Consider the following 26,720-nt stretch of genomic DNA (forward strand, 5'->3'; position numbering starts at 1 on the left):
CATGCAGGTTGTGGTCTAAGGTCTGCATCTCTATTTCACATGTAGTACTTCTGAGAAGCATTCAAAAGTATAATGTAATAGAGACATTTAATACCATCTAGATCAGTAGGACAAGAACATCTCTAACAAATTGCAGAAAAAGCAGTGGAAGTCCTTTAATCCACAGTGCCTGCTTAACAACAAAAGAAAAGAGGTCACAGGGAAACCACTGTGGAAGAAAACATTTTCTTACTCTCTGTGGCTCTTCATGATTCTAAAAAATTGAGTAGGTAATTGCACAGGTGCCACAGGGAGGAACAAGTGTTGTTTGAAGTCTAAGAGCAGCTTTTTGCATGAAACCAGCTATAGATAAAGCCTGAAGTTAAAACACAACATCCCAGGGTCGCTTTCCAAAGCACCATCCAAAAAAGCACCATCCATCTTTACGTGCATATAAATTAACCACAGAGGGGAGTTTTGCCCAGGATGTTTTGTCCATTTTTAAAGGGTCTGAATGCTGCAATTAGCTCTACAACCCAGGTCCCACTCTGTGGTTTGAAGCCCTGGGCCAATGCTCTGCACCACTTCCATAACTCAGCGAGTGCCTCTGACAGCATGGACCTGCAGCCCACGGGCAGGACTCAGAGCAGCACAGCCAGGGGCACCTGCAGCACAGGGAAGATGTGCTCTCACACACCTGGGAGCAATTACCAATGTTCACTTCCTCTGCTTGACATTAACCTATGGTCATAGTACCAGGGAGAGCCTAAGGGAAATTTATCTCCATTTTAAAGGGGAAAAAAAAAAAGATTGTATCAGTCATAATCTACATGTTTTCTTGACACGTTTCCACATTTGTCATATTTTCAAAGTTTAACTGACAAACATAATCAAATCTGGCTTCCGTCCTAGTGTCATTGTCAGGGGAAAAAAAAGCCTTTTTTTTTTTTTTTTCAAATAGGAAGGATTATTTCAAGCAGTTTCTCACCAGTGCTCTCTTAAACAAGTTGCATTGAGCAATCAAAGATAATCTTCAGAAAGCCACAAATCAGACATCATGAAATTATATTCTGGGTTTTTTTCTAGAGTGCTTCCTCTTTCCTACTTAAAATAAAACTGAAAAGGAAGACAGTTTTATTCACCCAAGAACTATTTCCTCAAAATTTTCGCTACTTGCTAAATGATTTTAAATAAAAAATTCAAAATTCCCATGTATTCAAAAACCACGGCTATTCTATTCCACTTTTGCTTTAACCATTCCAAGGGCATATTAAAAATAAATTTTCAACATGAAATAATGCTTAATTCCCACAACCCTTGCAAATCCCCTTCTAGAGTAATAGTATTAATAACCACCTTTCCAAGGCCAGATTACTGCCCATCTTGGTACTCACTTTCTCATGACAAGTACCTGCTCCCTTTTGTTAAAAAAACAATTAAAATCCTGTAAGATTTCCCTGTTCTAGGTCAGAATCAATGGCACTGACAAATGATAGTAACAAACCAATGCCAAGTAAGAAAAGACACCAAGATAACTTTTAGCATTATAATGAAGTGCAAGTCAAAATATAGCCACTACTCAGACAAAAAAAAAAAAAAAATCCATATTCATGTGTTGCAGCAGCCTTGCCAAAGCTTTGAGATACCGCACAGCAAAACTAAACTGCAGTAGTAACATTCAGAAATTGACTTTGTTGCTGAACATTTGGAGCCAACCTTTACACATCAAAAATTGAGGCAAAACAAGTGACTCCTTCCAAAGTCAGTGACTTCCAATGGCAAAAGAAATCCATGTGTGTGTTCACAAAATTAGAAGTATGAATTACAGTCTAACCACAAGACCCATCTTTTGTTCAACAGCACTCTTACAGCTTTCTAGGGAAGTGTAGTGCTTCTAATTCAAAGCCTGCAGCATAGAAGGGCTTTTACATTAGGCAAAAACAAAAACACTTGATCTGACCAATAAACAGCTCTCAAATAGTGAAAAAATAAATTTGGGGCATCATTAGTATTATCATAATATCTCAACTAGGAATGTGCAGAAGAGACCCAAGTGTTATATCCTCTAATACCAAGGTTTGCAAAAATGTCCTCAAATTCTGTGGTTTCCATGGGATTTTATCAGCCTTTTTCTCTTCCCCTCCATATCACTGTATACAAGTAACTGGGTGAATGATGAAAAGACCCCATGAGAACTTTTTTTACTCCCACTTTCAGTAGTTTCCCACTTTGCCAAAATTAAACACCACTGTGTTTTTACACTTGCTGTAGGTTCCACTACGCAACATTCCGGGAGGGGCGGGGGTTTCCACTCGGCAGACACATCAGTGCTGGCAGGAAGCTGCTGTCTTTACAAAAAAGGGGAAGCTGCCTGTCTGCAGGGTTCTGAGGTCGCAGCCTACTTTAACCCTGTATGGGCACATCCACCTCCCCCCAAAGTCAAGCGTGGTATAGCAAGAAGCTGAACAAGGAAAGAGAGTAAGCACTGACTGCATCCATACCTGTGCCTAACACAACTGCAAGCACATCCTGCTAGTGTTGGAGGGAAAGACAAACTCTGCCTTAGAATGCTTTTGGCATTTAAAGCACATTTAAAGCACATGCACTACTTCACTGGAAAAAAGCCAGTCTTGACGTAGAAGCTACATAAACGCAGTGGCCCCCTAGTAAGTGTGTTTACTAAAAGCCAAAACAAATCACAGCTCTCTGCTCCTGCTGCTTTAGGTTCTGATGGCATCTGCAGCAGAGCTTGGAAGGCCTGCCAGAAGGTTTCCTAATATTTATAGAGAAGCCGTGTTCATCCTTGGAGAAGCTCTCCTGAATCTGGAACACATGGAGGGTTTTAAAAGAACCAAAAACAAGCACAAAACCAGAAAAAGCCCAACATTTTCACTTCAGTTCCAGTAGAAAGAGGAGTGGCATTTCTTCAATGATATTATCAACACATAAACATCTTGCATCTCATAAAAGTAACAGAAAAATATACATCCAACTCAAAAATGCATTTTTGATATTTTTTGCTTACTTCCTATCTTTCCTTCTGTTTTGATTATAAAATAAGATTTTGCTTTGAAAACTTTTATTTTGAATTGAAATTAACTCAGAGTTTAATTTAAAATACAGGGACCCTGAGAGCCATTCAAAAGTTGGTTTAAGCTAAAAGTTTGATCAAGTACTAACTGAAAACAAAATTCATTGATAACATTGAAACACTCTGGATAATTCAGGCTTGAAGGCAGAAGTGTATGATGATTAGTCCTTAATTTCTTCTGGCCATAAAGCCATAATCACACTCATAACTGACACCTACACTGCTTGGTGTATTAGTATTTATACATTCAGCCACATACTATGGTTTTGGGCAAATAAGTGCCATTTTTAGTCTAATTTTCAAGGGAAGTGAGTTTTGTGTGCTTAGTCTGCTTGTCTGTCAAGTTTCTTCTATATTTAATTGCAGCAAGTAACTCAGATTTGTAAAAGGTAGAAGTCTCAGTGCTAAAGAAATACCTGCTCTGAGAACAGCTCAGATTAGTGCCACGGCTGAAGTCAAAGAGCTTCAGCTCTAACAGCCCCATGGGGCTCATGTCAGGATGCTCACAGACCTGGTTTAATTTCATATTCAGGAAAAAAGGAAAAAAAGGCCTTGAAACATCAAACTGCACCCAAATCAGCAGTATTAATCACAACATCAAGTCCAGCTTAGCAATGCAGCAACACTGAATTTCCTGTAGAAAGAAAAAGAAAAAAAGGGGAAAAAAAAAAGCTTGTCCTACAAAAAATCTACAAGGTAGTTTTCAAGTTGTTCTGTGGTGAATAATCTCTGTGTTTACAATGACTACAGTGTGTCTTTGAACAGCTCAGACCTGGATTCTCTTCAATCCATTCTACCTTAGTGTCAACAGAATACCTGTCAGTTTCTCCATATTCTTTGCTTTTATGTCACATTTAAACACATATAGTTAAGGATGTATCCATCACCCTGATGAGATATGATTGTGCTGTCATTTTTCTTTATGCTGTGATAGTACTTTTCAAGAAGAAAAAAAAAAGATTTCATATTCTTCTATGATCATAAATGCCCTAAGGAATAAAATTCTCAGTTCCAAGTTTTTTGTGAAACAGTTTAATGACTAGTCAATTTAGCAACATAAATACTAGTATTTTGCTAGAAATAACTTCTTAATGACTATTAAAAATTTCTGTCACTATTAAAAAAATGTGACTATTAAAAAATTGCTGGTGGATTTTAGTTGGGGTGGTTTAACCCTTCAAACTCTTCCTATTGCCTTTCTTTTAGCACCTTGTATTTAAAATTCTGCCTTTTCCCTTTCTTTGTATACCATAATTTGCCCTATTTCCTTCTTCTGATACTCCCATCTCTGAAAATATGTATGTCAAGTTTTATTCTGATGCTACAATGCATTTTCAGTGCAAATTAGCAGTGTGTTCTAATAGTAATCCATTGCACCCCTCATTTTAAGGGGAAGGAGGCAAGACACATGACAAAAATCATAGAGTGAAATAGCTGGAAGTCCACCCACTGGGAAAGGCTGGATGGCAGAACCACAGTGCAAAGCTGCTGTAAAGAAATGCAAAGTAAGTATTATTTTACTTTATATGAGTCTTACATAAAAGATTTTGTTTTAAATTTGAAAGCACCAGTGTAGGATAATTTATAGTTAGAGATTTATATTGTTCAGAAATCACATTGGGCAGTCTTAGACTTGAATAAAATTTAGTTCAGACATTAGAGAGCATAAGAATGCCTCTTGGAACTATGTGAAGCCAAACCATGCACTAGGAAATGCTGGGAAGCACACTGCAATAACAGTTCATTGTAAAATTCCATATTGTTGATATTTGCTGTCAAAACACACTCCTCTGTCCTTCCATACTTCCTTTCTGTGGCTTCAGACAAATCTCTGATTATGGGACTCATTCTGTGCCCCTCAGTCATGCACTTCTCAGATCTCATCCAAACACACACCTCACTTGGTAAAATCAAACCATTCTTATCCATCACTAGTGTCCATTGCAGAAACCTCATCCTCTGCATGCCTAAATGAAGTGTATTCTACAAACCTCTTCCAAAAGTGTCCTACTAGCCTGTAATCACATCCCTAACTTCTTACCTTCCCATTCTAAACTGTTCCTTCACTTTTCCTGTAAATAAATGTCAGTTCCATTTCCATAAACTTGTGTCATTGTCTTTTGCCATCACCTCTGCTTTCTTCCTCATTCTTTATCAACTGTTCTGTTTTCCCAGTCTACTTATTTCTACCTCTTTACTAGAATTTCTATACCTTTACATAAAAACAATCTCACCTCACCACTAACATGAAGTCTTCAGTAACTACAAACTAAATTACCTACACAGAATATTGCTTTCACTATTTACTGATTAGCCTCTGCTTGGAAGATTTTACACTGTAGGCATATATGGAACAGAGAGAATCTCTCATTTCTTATTATTACTGATTCAGGTCTCCAAATAGAATACATCTGCAGATCTTCCTGTATGATTTAAGTGAGCTTCTGAAGAATTTCTCATAAGCATTGGACATTAGTATGCAAAAATCAAGTACAAAGAATGGTCAAACAAAAATTGATTTAAAAAAATAAATAAAGTCAACAAGTTTAATTCCAGGGTGTTAGTTCCCAGCTGTCAGATTTCCATTAGAATACATTGTAAACAATTTCTAGGTAACTTTGTAGGAATTCTATATCAAAAAAAAAAAAAAACCAAAACAAAACTGCTAAATAACCTGAACCAACAGAAACCCCCAGAAAACTACATTAAGTCATACTACACCACAAGAGGATTTTTTTTTGTAATTTTAGCACCAATGATATAAGAAATCAGCCCAGAACCTGCTTCCTTTCCTTCACAACATCTGCACGCTGCTCTCAACTAGCATGCCAATTCCTATAACCCCAAAGGCAGAGGGAACCGCGGCCAGCGCTGCCCTCGCTGGGGCTCAAGAGCGGCAGGGATGGAAGTCCCCGGTCGGTGCCCAGCACATGACACCTACGTAACGGAGGGCTGAGACTCAGAATTTCCTCTCGTGCAGCACCTCCCGCTGCACTTTCGATTTCTGTGGCTATAATGGTGACGGCGAGCCGGGAGCCCGCACTCCCCGCACGCTGTGCCCGAGCGCGGCCGGCGAGCGGCGCGGCGGCTCCGGCTCCTGCGGCGGCACCGAGCGCCGGCAGGCTCGGCTGGGACGGGACATGGTCCTGGAGAGCCAGGTAAGTCTGCACAGCGCTCTGGGCTCCTCTGTCCGCTCCACACTCTGCTGGAATTCTTTCCTGGAGCCACGTACAGCTCCAGGAAAGCCACAGTGACATAACTCTGTGCCGGGTATGGCAGAGCTCAGCCACCCAAAGGCGCACAGCCATGCGTGGTGCGATGGTTGAATGTTATGCTACAAGTTTAAGTTGTGATGCAGGTTTTAAATTCACTGACATTCTGGGCATTAGGTGATGATTAGAGCACTTGTAACCAATTGATAACACCCAGAAGGAAGGTTACGTGGTGGTGGTATCTTTATGCGATGGTGGTGTTGAGCAATGGAAAAAGAGATTAATGTTTCATGACTGTGCTATGTGAACTTTTTTCTTCTCTGGAGGGGAGTAAGAGAAGAGGCAGAAACACAGACCCGAATATTCACCGAGTGAGATGGTTTTAGTATTGTATAGGCAGGTTTAAAATGATGCAGGACACTGCATCATAAATACAGAATCAAAGTTTACTTGCAGGGATGTTTGAATTTGTCTTTTGGAGTCAACCCATCCCAAACTCCAGTGATGCCTTCCAGAACATCAGTAATCAGGTTTCACATTTGCAGCAAAGACAGGTACTTTTTCCCAAAGATGTCTCTCAGTTCTTCTTTTTCCAAGTTAAGCAGCAATGCTGAAATTTCAAGAGTAACTGGACATTTGCATTGCAGCCTGGACCTTCTGCTACCTCATGCAACAGAATTAAAAATATTTTCACTAAAATCAAAATAATAGGTTTTATTTTCAAAAAATTGCAAAAGCATGTTTTCATTTTAACTTCTGCTACATCAAAAATACTCTCATGGTACTTTAAAGGGAAATAAAGGTTTCTGCTGCAACAAATAAGATCCAATTCTGGGCTAAGTTTCTCTGGTGCATTTAAGCTTTAAGTGGATTGGTAGGGACCTGATGCACATAAGACTTGCAATCCCTTGAGAAATGATTTTCAAATTAACTAATAAGATATTGCACTGCATACAGCTTCTTAGAAAGAAACACCGAGCAGCAGCAGCACACAGCTACTGTGCCTGGGATTTAAAAGCTGGATTTAGCTGTCATGTCAATAATTCTGAGTGCATTGGATATGTAAAGGAGTAGGTGAGAGGAGGGTTTAGTTTCATATTAAGGAACGTAAAAAGGCTCTACAGAATGTAATTGCAGGATTAGTAAAAAGTATAAGGCAGCTTTGCTGCATTATTTACATATCAAGGCAACTTATGGAAATCCTCATATTAAAAACTTTAATAATTTAAAAATGAGATTGGGAAACAGTTTGGTCTTAAAGGATAAAATGTGTTTTCATATTAAAAAAAAAAAAGGGGGTAGAGAAGAATTTGGTAAATTTTCACAGGAAACTTTAAAGGCTTGTTCCCCAATGAGATGAAATAATATTCAAGAACTTTTGTCCAACACTGTTAGTTACTTTAATAATATCTCTGCAGCTTTCCAGATATGCAAGAGATCTACATGTCACAGGATTTCTATGCATGAGAACATTTTGACAGTAATTGCCATTCATCTTGAGGGGGAAAGTTAAAGTTAAAGAGACAAAGCAAGTAAATGCCTCAAGAATAACTTTTTAGAAAGAGCATCACAGTATGGGGCCAACACTTAAGAACAGAGAAACTATAAAGGCAACAGATGATGGGAATAGTTTAACCTAGCTGGGCAGAGAAAGAGGAGTCATAAGAATTAAGGGTGGAAACTTGTAAGTTTTGGTAATACGTACAACCCTGATCACAGAAAATGAAGTTATCATAAAAACAACTTTCAGCAAAGCTGCTGTTCCAAAACTAGAAGGACACTAAAATTTGAGATTGTGCACCAGAATGCAATAGTGAAGTCCACCAAGGTAGCACTGCACTTAGGGTGAGGAAGTGCTAAGGGAGGAAATCCCAGGAAAAAAGCAATCACTGACTTTAGCCTCATGCAAAAGTCACATACTGGAGGACAAATGATCTTATTGTAGGCGACTGCAAAAAGGGGCAGTTAAAAATAAAATTAAAAAACATTACAAAGAACTGGAGTGAAAGTGCTTTGCTTAGACTACATATAAAGACAGTGACTACTGCTTTCTAATTTGTGAAACCAGCTTCAGAGCACTCCCATTGAAACAGAACAAGTTGCTGTTTTGTAACACAGATGACAGAGGAACTGAAAATATAATAAATGCCTGGTTCACTTGAATGTGAAGGTGATTAAAATAGCTATTCAATGCTTTAACTTGTAAGGACCTCTAGTTTCAACCTTATGCTGCAATTGTCATGGACTTAGATTACCCTTTGTCACACAGCCATCCTTGCAGCAGCCCTTGCACAACTTCTGTCCTGTCCTACGGAGGCACAGATCAGCCTCGCTGTCACATCCCATTAGGGGCAAAGCTGATAAAACCTGCTGGGATTCCAAGGTGACATGGTTTCTTTCATTACCTTTGTCACAATATTGATTAGATTAGGTCTGAAGCCCATCTTTGGCCCGCTACTGACCCATCACATCTCCTGGGAAATTCTTCAGAGTAGGAAACAAAATTGAAAACGACTGGAACAATAGAGATGTTCAAGATGGTTATAGCTCATGGGACTCCCCCAGATGTGACAAGTACTGATTTTTCCTAACTATGCATCCTAATACATTAATCCCAAACTTGACAACTACATGTTACATTATCTCCTTCACAGTAGTCAGCCTTCAGGAGCTTAATGGCATGAAAATAACCCACCAAATATTTTCATCTCTTTCACTGGAGTAAATAACAACATGGTCAAAGTGCTGCCTAGCTAATTTTGCCTATCAAAATTTTAAAGAGGAAATAAATAGCAGGTTGGCTTGCTGTCTGTGCAGCAAACCTTGTATCAATTGTCTCCCATGACATGCTTAGTTTTAAATGTTTCACTCATGCAGGGCAGCTGAAGATTCAGTTCAGAGAACAGCACAGCTGAGCCATATGGCATCCATGTAATTATTGCAGTTAACAGCTAAAGACCCCTACACCTGCTCTTATGTTTTCAGCAGGCTTTATTTACTGGCATTAAATGCTTCTAATATAATACATGCTCTGTGTTGATAGAGGCTTTGTATGTGACAGATTTGATAGTTCCAAAGGAAAAAAGGACTACTCTCAACTGCCAAATATATTTTTAGATTTAGACAGAAGCAAAGTTGGAGATTTTTTTTTTTAACCTTTTTTCATGCTAGGTCAGTTTTTCCTCTGCCACACGTGGGCTGCTTTACAAATACCATCAGTAGGCACAGCTGAAGCACAAGGAGCCTGAGCAGTAAGTTCAGTAAATGTCACTCCTTTTACCTACACCTATACCTCCCACATAGAACACCCACTCCCTCTGACAGCACCAGACCTATAGTTTGAATTTGCCTTTCTTCTACGTGTTCTCTCCTTCTCCTTATCTTCTCACAGCTTTTTGAAACAGGACAACTCTGCAATTAGTACCCCATCAGTAAAATAAACATTCCTATTGGCGGTGGGGAAGCTGGAGCACATCAGTCCCACTCAGTAACACCCCTGGCAGAAAATGACACACTGTGGTAACCTGGAAACCTCAGGGACTCACAAAACAAGAGCTTCCAAATTTGATCGTTGTATACTTTGAAGGATAAAGCAAAATTAAGCAGAACAAGAACTGTGTATTTCAGTCCAGTTTAGCATGCCAAGACTGCATCTAGATGCTTGCTTTATTTCCATGGGAGTAGAAAAAACACATCAAGTGGGGGAAAAAAAAAAAGACATGTAAGACTTTCTTCTATATAAAATGCTATTTCTTAAACATACGTATGAAAATACATATTCCAGGTTGCTGTTTTGATCCTTTTCACAACTGCTAAGATTCCTTTAAGTCCTAGAAACCCTCTCACCCTGTACTTAAACTAGTCATTCTTTTTTTCACTCAGAAAAAAACAGGAGCAGAGTTTCTCTTAATTCCAGGTATTTTTATAATAGAATTTTTTTGTATATTACTGAAAGATTTGACAAGCAATTAGCATTCCTTTGAAAAATACTTGAAAAATTAAAAATGCACAGAGAGAGAACAATACTTGACTATGGATTTCTTTTAAATAAACTTGTTTTAAATACACTCCAGAATATTTAAATGGAATGAGATTCATCTATCTATACCCATAAATATTACTCCAAGCCCCAATAAATTCATACAATATATCTACATGCTCTGCAAATCTTTCCTGAAGGTTATTACTGTGCAGACCTCAATTAAGATGTAATAACAGCTTTTACATCAAAAAACTGTGGTTTTCTCCTTGAGGATGTAAAAAAAGCAATATTCTGAGGATTGTCCATGAATAGTGGATCAATGTTTTTATGCTTTAAGGGCTAAAAAATATGGGAGGAGGTTTCAGCCAGAGCTAGAAGGTTTTTTCTTTGGAAGGGTACAGTTCATCACCCAAATAAAAATGTTCAGAAGATCCCTTGCTGCATTATCAAACAATATCCTCCAATTACATTACACTTTTGCCCTTGCTTAAACCATTAACCAAGTGGTACAAGTGCTGTACTCTTCACACATTCTAAAATAACGAAACCCTGAGCACAAACAAAAAGGAAAAAGTAACCATTCCTCAACACCATAATATATAAACAAAAATAAATTAAATAGATATTTTTGTTGCACACACATATTTATGTTTACAGAACCCAACAGCCATTTATTTTTGCCCACAATATATATGACATAAATCTAGGAGGACATGTGCACGGAAACCTTTCATTCATATTAACATGGGAAGAACCTCTCCTTCCTCAAAGTAATACACAGTACACATGGGTTGGGAAAACAACTTTTCAGAAGTTTTAAATAGCTTCAGTGTCAAATAGACCTTGTCCCACTTCTGTGTTCCTGCTCCTTCACCCTCTTTTCTGCATTCCCTCCTTACATGCACTACTTTCCCAGCTCTCCCACCCTTGCTGCAGCTGCCCCAGCAGGTACATGTGCCCTGCCTTGATCCCTTCTCCATGCTAATCCAATATGTGGCCCAGCTGCCTTTGGCAGCAGTAATTACATTCCTCTCCTGCCCCATAAATTGCTGGTCTCTTCACTACCACTGCTGGCTTGGATTACCAGGAAGAGGATTTTATTTCCATTCCCCACTTCCCTTCACTCCCCATCACCTTCTGGTCTAACCACAAGATGAACTGCAGTCTGTGCACAAGCCCAAGCCAATCTCCAGCTCTCCAGCTCTGCCACCTGGTACTTTGCAACCCAAAAAGAAGAAACTTTAGCTGAAGGCTGAGAGCTGCTGCCCTGTGTAGATCCCAGGCTGACAGAAATGGACTTGACACCACTGGTTTTGTTTGATGGTTTCTAATGTGCCTTCCCACTAGAGGAACAGAAAGCCAAGACCCCTGAAGCTGGCTCTCAGCTGCATGAGTTTGGTACTGTGCAAACTTCAGAGGGAAGAGGGTGAAGATGCAAAATTTTTGTCAGTCATTTGGACTGTGCACAGCTGGCTTGTGTCAGGGTGCTTTCCTCTCCCTGGTGATTGTTTTATCCAGAGTCTAAGGAATAAATGTGTCTCCTACCCATACTGCCTCTCACCTGCAGAGAAAGAGCTCCCAAGCCAAGTTTGAAAAGTATTTCTGAGCATGTCAAAAGAAGGGTACAGGAACTCACTTCTTTGGAACTGCTGACATTTTGGAGGATGAAAGAAGCTTCAAATCTCCAGGGCTCCAGCCTTACAGGCACTGAGAAAAAATAAATCCCTTAAAAAGAAAAGAAACAGAAGGAGAGAAACTGCCTATCTATGTATTTAGAAGTTAATATATTTAAATCCCTTGAGGAAGGAAATAGTTTGGGAAATTGACAGTGAAAAATAGAAGACTGAAAATAAGTCTGATTTTTCTGATATGTGTAAGTTTTATTTTTTTAATGAGAAAAAGGTTTTGAAAAAAATATAATCCACAAAAGCAATACAATTTATCCACCAAAAGGCAAGAAGTTAGGAAAATACCATCTAGAAATAGTCTGGCCAAAATTTAATTTGTTTTCAGGGACTGCACATGTTTATCATCAGCAATAGGCATCCCAGTACTGCTTTTGCCACCAACCAATAACAGAAATGCAGGTTGCTTTTTTATTTTTCAATAATAGCCTTCCTTACAAGACAGAGTGACTGAATCCTAGAACTGATACTGTAAATCTTAGTAATCCATGCAACCCTTTTAGCCAAACTGGATGCTTGAAAGTAAACTAGAATAGCTCTACCACACTGAGGGTAGCTTTATTTCACCTGCTGGTGTCTGCAAACTGGCTTTGGTAAACACTTGAAATGAGAAGAATAATGCTGCACTGCTTGGAGTAGATGGGCAAGCTAGGACAGCAAAGCTGCAGGAAACACACAAAGCTGGGGTGGGCTGTGGCCAGACCCAAGTTACCTCTGCAGTGTGCCCAGGTCTGTGGGCAGGGACTGGGGACAAATTCAAGCAATTGCCAGGTTTCTCTGCCTTGTGCCATGGGGCATCCATGCATGTTTTATGACTAAAACCAGGCAACAGTACTGAATGCTTTCAGATTATAACCAGGATCTAGTTTAGACACATTGTTTTATATTATCTTCTGACCTTGCTTTTGCCACAGGAAAAAGAGCTTTGAAAACCATGTTTGCATACTTAAATGAGAAAGGGAACTGCTATGCCCTTGTATTTTTCATTTCTGAAGGTCTTAAGGGAGGAGTGGGAACACACAGTAAATAAATAGCTTAACAGACTATAAACAACTAAAGCTTCACCTCTTGCAAAACTACAGTCCCTGTGATTAATGTTTCAGGAATTATATTAAAGTGCAATAACTTTCCCTGTAGACTGGTAATACCCAGGAGAAAAGATTCTGTGCCTTGAATGACACCATGAAATTTGATTTGTGTATTCTAAAGAAAAAAATAAAAACCTGTTAATTTAGATAGATTTCTTAACAAAAGCAGCATCTTCTTGTTTTGATAAAAAATTAAACAATAAAAATGAAGAAGTCAGGCTGTCTGACTGCATGAAGGAAAGGGAGAATCTGCATGAAATAGCCCTCTCTTGCAATTAATAGTAAAAAAATTGACAGGCATTACATCTGCTCTGCACCTTCCAGTATTGTGACTCAGAACTGTACTCTAAAGGCTCTACACATTGCTAACAGCTCCTTTCTTTAAGGGTTGTTTGTGCTAATGAAAACTTATGAACTGAGTAAAGAAGAATTTAGGGCATCAGTCACCACTGGATTAAGATAACATCTCAGAAACTTGAGGGGTTGTGGAGTTTGCCCTTAACTCTCTGGTCCTTTCTCACCACTCAGACCAATAATCAGGTGAGTGCTGACTGACGTTAATTTTAGGGCACAGACTCCAGCAGACTTGTTAAAGGATAGAGGAAAATCCATAAATTAAGACTACATGCAGCATGCCCACACACACAGATGGAATCAGCACCAAACCAGCTCTCCAGGCAGAGGTGCCCTTACCCAGCTCTGCCCCTGGCAGGGTGAGGCTGGCTCTTCCCAAATGCTGCCTTCCCCACACTGCTCCCATGACAGCAAGCTCAGATTTCACCACAAGTTTAGCAGCTCTGTTCTGCACCACAGTCACTGATTAATGCCATGACCCTTGACTCACTAACCTCAGCAGGAACAAAACAGAAGGCTCTGGGTTTACAGCCCCAAAATTTAAATTGGTTTAAGGATGGTCCTTCCTGTGGGGCAAGGGTGATGTTTTGTATGAATAAACATCATCAAGGGAGATGTTTTGTATGAATAAACAAAGATCGTTTTCTATCCCTCTTAGCCTTTTCTGAAATTTAGTAGCAACAGAAAAGTAAACAGGTAACTGTTCTAGCACAGCCTTAAATAATGCAAAGAATCACGTTCTTTGCCTACCTGAAAAATACTGTTAAGAGCAGGCTCTGTAACAGTAAAGAAGTTTTTAATCAATTCTAAATCTTTAGACTACAGAAGATAGATGACACTAAACCTTAATTTATTTTCTATTTGGTAGAATTTAATAGAGCCTGAATGCTCCTCTCAGAAAACTGAAATAGGAGCACAAGTTTTAAATAAACTTCTTCTGGGCACATCTGCAGGGAACAGTTCACCATCAAGCAGCCCTTGAAGTTTCTCATGCCATTTGCTGTTACTGCAATGCACAAGTTTTAATCACTGCAAGGAGCTTCAGCTGTGCCTAGGAGTTTTGTTCTTTCTAGTGATCCTAACTGGAAAAATCCTGAAAAAGCAGGTCACTGCACCACAGGGACTCAAACAATCCCTGTGCTTCCAGAGGGGTGAGGCCAAGCAATGCTGCAAAGTGGAAGTCAAATGTTCAGATGGCACTTGGCAAGGAAGAAACTAGAGAAAGGTGTGGGCCAGCCAGGCTGTCCTTCCAGCCCACAATTCACCAAATGCATGACCCAGGACAGCTGTTTCCACCTCTGCCTTCCCCAGGCTCCCCACAGGCAACACCAAGAGCTCAGGGACTGCAGCCAGGCCCCCTCTCTGCCTGGCTTTGGCTCAGCAGGGTACTGTGGCACTCCTGGAGCACAGGGGCACACACCAATCCCTTGGACAGATCTGCTGGGAGAGCCAACCCAGAGTCCCAATGGCCTCTTTCAAGTGCAAGGCAACACTGGCTACATTCCAGAGCAGGACTAGTACCAAGCAGTGAGAGAGGAGGAGTCATACTTGAAACTTTGATTTCTTCATTTTGCAAAGGGCAGAGAGTAGCAGGTAGGACTGTGAGGTGGCTGGGCTGTGGGGCTGGGCAGGGAGGCTGAGCTGCCCAGGCAGGTGAGGGAGGCCAGGGCCACCCTGGGGCTGGGTCACCGAGCACTCAGAGGGCACAGCTGAGCATGGCACAGGCCAGCAGGCAGCAGCACCCTGCTCTGCCCCGAGAGGATGGCAAGGAGAGAAAGCCTACTGGTGTAAAACCAAGCTGGAGAGCAGAAGCACTCTCTGCCCCTCTAGTGTGTCGGCTGCTCAGGAGCCTGCAGCTGGCACTGCCCCCCAGCAGCACAGCCACGGAGCCTTGAGGACATTCACTGCTGGCACCAGGAACAGCTGCTGGCTGCTCACGTGCCAGTGGCTCAGCCACAGCAGGCTGACACTGCTTGGCACATTTCACAGCCACTTGCTGCAGTCATGGCCCTTGGGAAGCATCAGCAGCTGAACTCCCTGCTGCAGCACTGCTGCTCCCCTCGGCCCCGGGGTCTGACCCAATTACTGCAGTTTTCCATTGAGTTACTTAAGGCATGAAAAAACCCCCAACAACCAAGTGGAAGGGGAGCAGAGGGAAACATAGTTGGTTTTGCCCATAATCTTAGAGCTGCATCTCTAATTCCAATCAAAAATTATTCTTTTACATGATTATAGGCAGAGAAAGCTACTGCCAGCACTTCAAACCCTGGTTCTGAGCACTCACAATATCTGTTTAAATTAGCAAGCAATCAGCACCAACAGCAATTAACATCCCATAGACAGTATTCCAGTTGTACATTCTCTCCTTGTTCTTCTCTGCCATCTTTATCACACAGGGCTTGTTTTGACAAGATAGCTCTTTTTTATTCAGGAATTCTATGTACTTTTTGCTCAGATTTTCAGATTCAGTCAGTCACTATATCCTCGAGCTGTGTGTAACATCGACATAAAATAACAAACAGAACTCAACAATCAAAACTGTTTTCTCTTTCTGAGTTGAAAAAGTCATACTGCATGGTTCCACCAAGGAGATTAACAGAAAAATGTTCACTCACAGTTATGCATTATTAGAAAATTACAACTCTTGAAGTGGAATGGATCTAAAGACCAAAAGAAGTCTGAATTTGGCTGTTCAGTCTGAAGTTTGAGCATAACTGTTTCCAAATAAGAACAAGAACTGAAACTACCTCATGTCAAAGGCACTATTAAAACCTAAACCAATGCTCAGTGACACTGCATCTGTAAAACAATCATTTCTTATCAACTCCCACATTCCTTTTCAATTCACCTTCCTACATACAATGTATTTTTCCCCACACCTGTAAAAAGAAAAGTCACCTATATTTACCTCTGTGACCATAGCAGGGGTGCTACCAACACATTTTTCCCCAGACCAAAGTATTAATACCATCCACAGAACAGCAACTGGATACTTGCTCTGTGTCTCTCCCAGAAATCATGCATGATGGCTTTCCCCACTGCTTTATTCTCCTTTTTTGCCTCATTGACAGTAACTATTCCTCTCACATTATGAACAGCATAGATACAGACACAGAAAAAAAAATTAAATCATGACAAAGAATGCTTCTCTATTTCTGAAAATATGTGAAATTACATCATTCCTGATGTGGTACGTACTCATATATAAAATACAGAATTAGTTTAAAAATGAGGTAATAAATAAGCTAATAAAACATTTCCAAACCAAGCAGGTACCATGCTAGGTTTATGAGGTTTTCACCAAACCTGAGGTAATTTTCAGGAGGTAAGGATAATTTTAGCATCTTAGGTGCTAATGTAGTTTGGACCAAAAGAAAGGACAGCAGCTGTTTCAGTTGAGCTTTGCATTTGAATTTCCAGGGTTTGTTGTAAGCCCTATAAACTCAAGACAAAACTCAGCTGGTGTGAACTGAAACAAGATGTTTGAGTGAAAAAACTGCCAGTGGAAACCACTGAGCCTGAGAACCAAAACCAGTGTTTGGGCCTGCACTGCACAGATGTCTGGCAAGCCTGATGCAAATGTTATATTTTCTTACACAAAATTCTAACCCCCAACTATTTTTTTCACTGAAACCAAGGGTTTAGGGTGCAGGGAAATAAATTAATTTGAAATGGCATCTCCTAATGAGCAAAGAAAGATCGTGGACCCAGCAAGAGCAGGGAAATCACCTTTGCATAGTTAGTTTTCAAGAGCTGGAGGAGAGAAGGAGAGAAATGGAACAGTGAACACGGTGGGGAAGTTTATGAGAAACACAAGTTGTGTGGCTCAGGCAGCTTGGGGGAGTGCTGGAAGATTTCAGAAGGTGCACAGATTCCTTTCTCATTAATGAAGGGGCCCTGACTCCAGCTCTGCTGAGCTGGCTCTGAGTGCAAGGCTATTCAGCCCCCTCCTTTGATGGAAAGCATCAGTCTGTTACTTGTGAGCTCTCAGAAGCTTTCCTTTTAATAGGAAGTGGGGGGAAGGGGCAAGAAGGTGGCTGGAGGAGGGGAAGGAAAAGATGAGTAGCAAAAAACACTGGTAGCTGAACGTGGGACTTCAAGGGATTTGCAGGACAGGCCTTTGGGGAAGAGTTAAAAGCTTACAGAGTGAGTGATGCCTTTCCTGGGCTGATTTTTCTCTCATTATTCACCAACGTGTTAAGAAGTAAACTGCATCTTCAATCAACCCCTACTCTCTTATTTTCTCCTAATCTTACAAAATTATTTATTCTGCTAGCATGGAACTAAAAAAAAAAAAAATTGATGTTTTTTTTTTTTTTCTGGTAGATATCAGCTGTATTTTAATAACACTAAAAAAAACCCCTAAATAAACCTAATCCTGACCATCCTGCAACAGGGAACATACAGCCTGCTGTTCCAAATTGTAGACAGTCACGAGCTCTCGTCAGACTTTGTGTGGGCTTGAAATGTTCTTTTAGTCCTTTGCAGCTGAAAACCGAGCACAAATTATCACTGAAAGGATATGAAAAATTATGCTGGGACATTTGCCATAGCTGTACAGGAATGCTCCTTGAAGCAATCAGAAAAGTGAGCAGACTACTTAGCTCAGGTTTGAGGACTGTATTGACAGCTAGCTGTGTCTAAAAAATGTTACTTTTTCATGTGGAGAAAAAGACAAAAACTCACCAAACTGTATTTTGCTAGTTTTTATCTATTGCCAATGAAGAGATAGCAACCACTTCTGGTCTGTAAAGACTTTGCTTATCTTCTAAACTGAGCTGAGATCTTGGCAGGAAACTGAATGGGCAACTTCAAGATAAATCTAAGTACTTCCTATGTGTTTCAACCTGGGATGTAACTTCAGTGCTCTAACATCTGGAGTGCTGTGCTTGAGCTTCTAGGTGTACAGACTATTAGTAGTCACTTTTACAGAGATAGCATATCCAGAGTTTAAAAAAAAAAAAGAGAAAAAGCAAAACCTTTGAATTTTTGCTCTTGGTGAGGTAATTTTTATCTGCATTTAAAACACAAAATATATGCAGAATCAGACTTTGAACCAAGTCCTTTATCCCCTCAATATCAATATAATATAGAGGAAGGAAAAATAGGGAAAAATAGTAATAATAAAAAGAGAAGATCATTTTGCTCAGTAATGAAAACAGGGGCTTGTGATCACAAGCAGCACCAAAAGGAAAGGAGGGATTAAGTAACACTAAACATCAACCTTTACTTGGGGTCCCTCAGATGAGTTCTGTTGCCTCTAACAAGTTTTGTGCTAATACTCAGAGCTGCAGCATTGGACATGATTATCATTTATTTTTGAGAGAAGGAAGTGGAATATCCCAATATCACTAAGCAAACAGTATTTCCTCACTCTTTCAAGCACTCACATACATACACCACAAGAACAATGCTAACTTCTGAATTGATGCTCTTTGATGTGTGAACATACGAGACAATTGGAGACATTCCAATTATCTCCAGTTCAAAGTTAGGCCAAAATTAGAAGCAGTTATGAATAATGGATTAGGTTTTAGTAGAAATGGCAACTCTGCACAGAATAAAGATGAGAGTTTAGCTTATCTGAATATGTGAACAGGTGAGCCACACTGCTTCCTTAAACAGGCACGCTGGAATTGCACATCCTCAGAAGTTCAATTGACAAAACACATGTCAAAGCAGGGTTTTCAGATGGAATTTGGATGTTTTCAGGATAAAATTAGAAGCCAAAGTTCCTTATGAAATTTTTTTGGAGGGTTTTTTTAAGAAGTAAAAATGCCAAAATCTTGTCATTTACCACAGCACCCTAGGAGTTACTACTCAGGCAAAAACATGTATTTTGAAAATTTCATCAGCCAACATGGAGATAAGCACCAGCTCAGATGAAAGGGTGCCTAAGCAGGCTATTTCCATTCACTGGGAAATTTTCCTGACAATCTAGCATTTTAATTAAAGAATAATAATTTTCCAAGCAGTAATGCTTCTATAGCTGGATAAGCTATTTTTGCTTGGATGTCAATGCTACACTACAGAAAAAGATATGGGGTGAGCATTCCATCGTTGCCTTATATTCCTGTAATTGTGCTTTATTTTGTGTGAATATTGGAGCTCAGATGATCATCATGGTAGTGCAGATTGTAGGAATGGGGAGATATATGTGCCTACTTCTTTGGCTGTTGCACTCCTATCAAAGACCTGTTTTCCTTGACTTACTTTGCTGTCTCCAGAGTTGCAAGTGTGGGCAGTGCCAAGTTAGGCAGTGGTTGGCACTCAGGCTCAGTGCCTTGTTATTCACAGTTTTGACAAGGGTAGCAGACAACAGGCCAGAGATGATCTTTTATGGTTTGTGCCCTGGTTTCTGTATGGTTATTTACAGATGCCCTTGTTGAAATCCTGTGCTGCCTTCCTTCACCAACCTCAGTTTAAGTCTGCCAGTATTTTGCAAACCATAAAAATGAAGTGATTATATAAAACAATCAATGTTCTCTAGATTTTTAGTAGCAGTAAAAAGCTTTAGCAACAACGAAAAAAAATTATTTTGCTCAATAGACTCACTGGGAACTGCAAAACAAAGCAGCCATTGCACCAAATTCATAGACCATCCATTACAAAAGTTAATTAATAGCTAATATCAATTATTATGTATCATGCAATGCTAGGGCCATTCACGACTTTCATTTACTTTCGAAAATAACTACCAATAAAAAGCATATTCAATGCTTTTCATCTTTTGCTTTAAAATTACAATTCTGTTTCTAGGAGCAACTGCTCCACTTGAACAAGCCCTTCTTTATTTCAATAGACGTAGGTGTGAGTGGGGGTAGGTGTTTAACTTCATCTACCGAGGACATGCAGCAAAACTGTGCTCAACTTGCAACACAGGTGTTTAAAATGCCTCTCCAGTCTCAAATTTCTCCAGCATCACCAAATTGTTATCCCAGAGAAGCAGCAGATCCAATAAGGAACATGGTAGTAGTTGCAATGTGATACACCCCCTTTCCTGGAGTGCACAAAGTATAATATGATAAGAAATTCCTCAGTCTTCTAATCAAGAGGATTTAATGCAGGCTGGTGGATAATCATGGGAGAATTTTGTATATAATGTTTTATATTATGGTCCTAATTATTCTTAGAACAACATGAAATGATAGAAGATAGTACCTCAGGAAGAAAATGTTTGTGATATGTAAATCTAGGAAACATTTATGCTGTAAACAAACAATGCAGCATTTTAGATCTCCCTAACTGAAACTGGGCTAGATTTTATTAAACAATTTGCAAAGATAACTGTTCAAATAACTTAATGCATTTGCAAGGTGTGTTTTTTTACTTCAGTATTATTAGGTCTGAACCAGCTGCCAGTGGGATGCCTTGTAAGTTTAGGATTTCATAGCTTGTCTTTGCCATGCATATATTCTGTGGGAGCCACAAGTGAGAAAATAGGAAATTATAAAATACTCATAGGGAACTAGTGTCCTACACAAGAAAAACAATGTGCTTTTCAGTGAACATTCCCAAATTAACAATCAGTACTGCAACACTGTTAAGTCATTATGCTTAAGCAGCTTCATTTGGGGGCAAGGCACTTTAAAATCTGTATACATGAAGAAAGCTTCAAAGAAGTGTGAGACCTTAGCTACCTGGCCAAAAATCTCATATAATTGGGAAAGTTAAAGGCATTATGAAGAGACTGGCCAGGAAATCTGCCAGGACATGAAAGATTTTACTTTTAAACCACCAGCTCAAATATCAGTCAGACAGTAGGTAACTATCAGTTCTGGATACACAGAAGCATCAGGGAGGGACAGGATGGCAGGGAAATTTAATAATTTTTTTAAATTGTTTTCATTCTTGCTATCCAAAATAATTGAAATATTTGTTCCATATTTTAGTTTTTATGCAATGTGTGTGTATATGAGCTTTACATAACATTTTACAGTTTGTATGTAGAGTGCTGTGTTTGTTTCAAGACTTTATAACGAGAAAAGTAATAACAGAACTGACTGTATTTTCCTGGGCAAGTGGAGGCCACACTTGTGAACACCACTTAGTGCTTTATTACATTTGCTGCAGCCACATCTTAGTGACAGCTATTCATTCCATAAACCCAGAAGATATCTCTACCTTCTCTCCTCAGTTATATCAACAATCTGCATCTGTTTCTAGCTTGTCTAGATCTGGAGAAGAAAAGGTGGTTAGGAAAATAGGAAATGCAGGGAAAATAGCATAAACCAGTACAGCACCTTCCAATTCTTACAGAGATCACAGACTTCTGAGATCCAGTCTAAAAAAAATGTTTTACTAACGTGACCATGGATTTTAGGGACCTTTGGTATCCCTGCACAAATGAAAATAAAAAGTCAAAACCAACCAACCAAACCCCCAAAACATACAACTCGAAACAGAGAAATCCACCCCCAGACAATCTTACCACAAGTCTCTAAACCTGAGCTGAGCCAGGCTGTGCCCAGGTGTGCACAGCTTTTGCAGAGCCGAGAACAGAGCCTAATGGGGAACACAAGTGAGCAACAGAAGGAGCAAGCTTCCCCAGGGGAAATAGGATCAGTTTTAAGTTTCCCACATGCTCATGCCTAGGGAATCCCCTTTGAAGTTGCTGGCTGACATGACATCTGTTTCATGCCACAGCAGCAGCTGTAGGGCTGAAATCCAGACTCATCAAAACATGCGTAGCTCTTGAATTCACTGTATTAGTTTTACACCATCTGATTCTTCTGCTGGTAAGGGGGCAGAAGAATATCAATTCTAAAACTTCAGTAAAATAATAAAACTACCTCCTTAAGTGATTTTTAATTCTGGCACAACAAACTTGAAAAAGGCAGACAAAAGGGTGAAAAATCCAAAATATCCTCCTAACAAAAATATAAGTGCTCCCCCTGCCCCTAAAAAAAACATACAACTAGAAATTATTGAAACTTGTTATCCTATGACTTAGCTAACTTTCAGTTGACTGTCAGCCCTAAACGACAAAGCAAACAGGTTCAGTGAGCACATTGTTTTTCCATCATCAGCTATTTGAACTGTGGCTTGACCAGGGACCAAAGGGAAAATAAAAGCTCCAGGAAGACAGTAAATCTTTTATTTGTAGTACATTTACATTTATGTCCTTATAAAGATACTTTATAAAGGTTTGGGCCAAAGTAGCTCAGTCATGTGAACTCTTTGACTGATTCATGTCAAGATGCTTTAGCAAAACAGAAGATTAAGTAATTGATCACTTAATATCACTTGTACACAGATAATGGTTTGGTTTTACTATTTTTTCACTTTCAATATTTATGTATCTACAACAGGGAGTTTGTTCACCTGCAGAAAAGTCCTCAGCCTAACCCAGTGCAGATTTGGCCACAGAGAGCCATACTACTTTAGAGCTTCAAGTTCAATAGCTTATGCTTGAATAGCCTGAGACTGTGTCCTAGGATATGTAAAAAAGGATAAACACACACATATATGAAACAATAGCCTCTCTTCTGTACTACCCAGCACCGATTCAATACACAGTTTGTGATGTGACAGTCTAAAGATCACTGTAGGTGATAGAAAAGTTCTTATAGATAAAAGTAATTAAGCTTAGGAGCCCATCCATTTGTTCACTAGCTCTTGTTAGTCATCAGAATGCTTCCTTAAAAAATAATTTTGAATACTTAATTTGATGGCAGCCTTTTGCTAAAATTATACCATATTTAACTATTTTTGCAATACTTCTCCATATATTTTCCGAAAGATATTGTCAAGACTACCACACCTTGATTCTATTCCAAATAAAGGCATTAGAATTAAACCAACAGCGGTTAAGAGCCCTGCAAAATGAGTAGACTTCAGACTGCTGTAGAACTCCCCCCAAAACTGCTGATGAACTTCTTGGCAGTGTGAGCAAAAGGAGTCCAAGCAATAGATGTTCCATGGGAACTCAATTACTTGCAGTAATTCAGGTAAGACAAGACATGTTTAATAGAAATGCTTTTAAACTAATACAGCTGCAGGTGAGTTACTGCAAATGAGCTCATCAGCCCAGAACTCCTCTCCATCAGCTCAAAAATAAAATCTGTAGAACCAAAGAGAATGAAAATTGGGGGAGAAAAAATGGATCCCATAACTGATTGTAATGAATCTTCCAAAATACCTGTGGGAATGCTAACAATGTCACTGCCATAGTTTCTGCTAAAGCAAACAGAAGGTTGACTAATCAAACTGGCAATTTTGATCTGTTAATTGTGATGCCCTGAAGCTTATAGCACTAAAAATAAACTTAATTTTTGTAAAGCTAGTTAAAAAGAAATAGGAACCCACGTGCATTTACAAAAATACCATATCAAGAAGATTGACATCCGCAGACATGCAAATTTTTCTTCCCCTGGGCACCAAATTGCTGATGTATGTACATGCTTCCTCCTTGGCATAATTGATTTTCCTTTTCTGCTCAGTGGCAGTGTCTTGGAATTGCTGGTGTCACAGCAATCATGAATATGCAAGTAAAGGACACACTAGCTAGGATAAGTCCAGAACTCCTTCATCTTGAACCCAACCTTGAGCCCAATTTAAAATAGAATATCAGTTGTTTTTATATAGTCAACTTAAAAAGGCCTGACATAAAATTACTCTAAAGAGTACCTATTACATTAACATGCCTCTGTTATTCCTTGCTGGAGTTAAAATCAGACTGAATCATAAACATTAAAAGCAGTTAAATAGGGGGGTTTGTGCCTTTTCTGCCCTTTCTTAAAAAAAAGTGAGAAGGCTCCATCAGCTCCTGAAAACACACAAATTGCCATTTATGTATAACAAGTTCTAGCAGCTCCTTTAAGCAGAGCAGGCCCAGCCTACATCTTTCTCTGATATCTTTTCCTTTAGTTCACTCTCTGACTAAATCTCCTCTGCCTTTATATGAGCTGAGTTCCTCTTGGTAGATCCTTGATGCAAAGCAGAAGCATCAACCCTTCATATTTGTACTTTATTTAACCAAAGCAGATTAAGCCAGTTGTTTCCTAACCGAACGTGCCTTAAATCTTAATCAGCAGGCAAGATAATTCCTAAAAACTGCAGATTTCTATGACTAAAGTATCTACAAAAGCCAGGAGTCAAACAGACTACTAGTGGAATTCCTTTGGCAGCAGTGCCAAAATAGCCATTAAAATCTCAGTTGTTAATTAACAGCCACACACCAGTAACACAGGCAACTCATGTCAGGTTATGTTAAATCTGTTATTTTGGCAGAGGCACTAAAATACCTGGGGATTAGCAACATGTCCTCTCTAAATCCTGGGGAAGACCTTTCCTTTCAGTCCAAGGGGGAGCTACAGGACTGAGCATCAGGGAAAAATCTGTTTCACCCTGCCCAGCAAAGAGTTATTCTCAGTGGTGTCACAGAGCTGCCCTTATGCCAGTGAAAACACAGTTTGCTCCACAGATACAGAACAGAATTTTCACAACCAGTTTCCCCTTTCAGATAGAACTAAAAAGAGACATAGCGACAAACCACATCTTAAGTTGCTCCTATATTTTCATCTTGGTTTGCTCTTAAAGTTGTGGGGTACCTAAGGGGTAGAGCTGGTCAGGAACCCTCCAGCAAAACATTTTCAAAATGGAAAATGCCATTTTCAAACTACAATACTCATCAGCTCAGACAAAACTATTATGTGGAAAGATTCCTCATGCCCCAGGTCAGAGAGAGGGAGACAAAGGCATAGTCAGTAGTAATCAAAGACTGCTGGCTAGCATGCTCAACCCTGCTTCAAGCTTATAAAGCTTTGTTCAGTTCAGTTCAGAACCACAATTTGAAACTCTTTCCTCCCACTCCCATCTGCTGGCAAGTTAATAATGTGCCATCAAGTTATTCTGCAGCATGAATCTCTGAAATTTAGAAGTCTTCAAATTCATCTAAAAGTGGTTTGAGAACAGCTTTTAAATCTGAAAATTTGTGTACAACAAGGAAACCTTGAACACTTGTGCAGCCCTATGAACAAGACCAGAACCCAAATGCTCTTTGAAAACAGCCACCTGAGGCTTTGAAGCTCTAACTACATTCCACTCCTCAAATCATGAAGGCTTACAAATGAACCATACTAACATGTGTCCATGTAAAAGCCCTATCTAAGGCCATTGTTGTGGAGTTTAATGGCATTTCCTGGACAAATTCCTTATCTCAAGTCCAGATAAAAGGGCTCGGTCTACAGCCAAGGCCATCAATCCATGACTGTAACACACATTTTTAATGCAGCATTCTTTTTTGAATTCCAAATGACAGTATCAGGCTGTATATGCCTTAAAGCCTTCTACAGTGGCAAGCAGAACACTCTGCTGTGACCTGCAAAGGTGGTGGGCATGCAGCAGGGTTTCTGCACAGCTCGCTGGGTACAATGCACCAGTGGAAGAGGACATAACATGCACACACTGTCATCTTGTATACCCTGGCCACTTGCAAGAGCTCTGGAGAGCTCTGGGGAACAGTTCAGACTGCCCCTCCAGGTTAGAAACAAGGCTAGGCATAAACCCAGCAGTGCTTCAAAGACCTAAGCAATGTGCTGTATTCATCCTACTGTGTGCATAAAAGGGTGGGAATGGACAGATGAAGACTCGACCCTACGTTGGTATTTAATCAACACCACGAACAGCGCCATACACAATTAGGTTCATTTTCAATGCCAACTTCTGTGGCTTTGTCCCTCTTTGTTTCCTTCAATGCAGATGCTGGGGCTTTAAAGCATGTTGACATACTCTGTTAAACGAAACCAAATGTTTATTATTAACAGACTTGTGTGGAAGGTGACCAAGTGAGGGACTCGAGTAGCTTGACAATGAAAGCTCCAAGGACAGCATTTCTAGGAGAGTCCCTTTATGATTTACTTTATAGCCTCAGATCCGCATTGATGACATTTGTAATGACTGGCTTTTCTCAAGTACAATTACATTTTAAATATACACACAGGCACATTTGAACAAGTTGTTTCCAAAATGTTATCTAAGACCAGTAGAAAAAATTCAGATTTCTTCTTCCCTGACTCTCTTTATAATCTTCACTCTCAAATTAATCTCTCCTTAATTTTCATCCATTTTTCTTTGCTAAAATTCCTTGTTTTTACCAAGCTATTGACCAGCAATTTTCCACTGAAGTTGAGATGTAACTGTACTGGGAAACTGTATCCCAACACAGTAAAGCAAAAGCTTACTGCCCAAATATAAAAATATACAAAGTAAGTGCAACAGCCTGAAAATACCTTATCAGCATCTCACAGATGAATACTGAGGGCACAGTGGGATTAAAAAAATTTGTCAGTCAAGTGTCCACAGCACAAGCAGGAACAGAACCCAAAT

At 39.7% G+C, this 26,720-nt stretch overlaps 1 protein-coding gene across 1 annotated transcript in view; it reads left to right on the forward strand.

Moving 5' to 3' along the window:
• The first annotated feature begins 6,096 nt into the window (after nucleotides 1-6,096).
• RASGEF1A (RasGEF domain family member 1A) overlaps nucleotides 6,097-26,720 on the forward strand; it is a 50,161-nt gene continuing 29,537 nt past the window's right edge. The window contains exon 1 of the mRNA XM_059851256.1: nucleotides 6,097-6,228. Within this exon, the coding sequence (XP_059707239.1) occupies nucleotides 6,211-6,228 (18 nt within the window). The 5' untranslated portion in view covers nucleotides 6,097-6,210. The remainder of the gene's footprint in view (nucleotides 6,229-26,720) is intronic.

This window comes from Haemorhous mexicanus, chromosome 7 (genome assembly GCF_027477595.1).
Source record: "Haemorhous mexicanus isolate bHaeMex1 chromosome 7, bHaeMex1.pri, whole genome shotgun sequence".
Lineage (NCBI taxonomy): Eukaryota > Metazoa > Chordata > Aves > Passeriformes > Fringillidae > Haemorhous > Haemorhous mexicanus.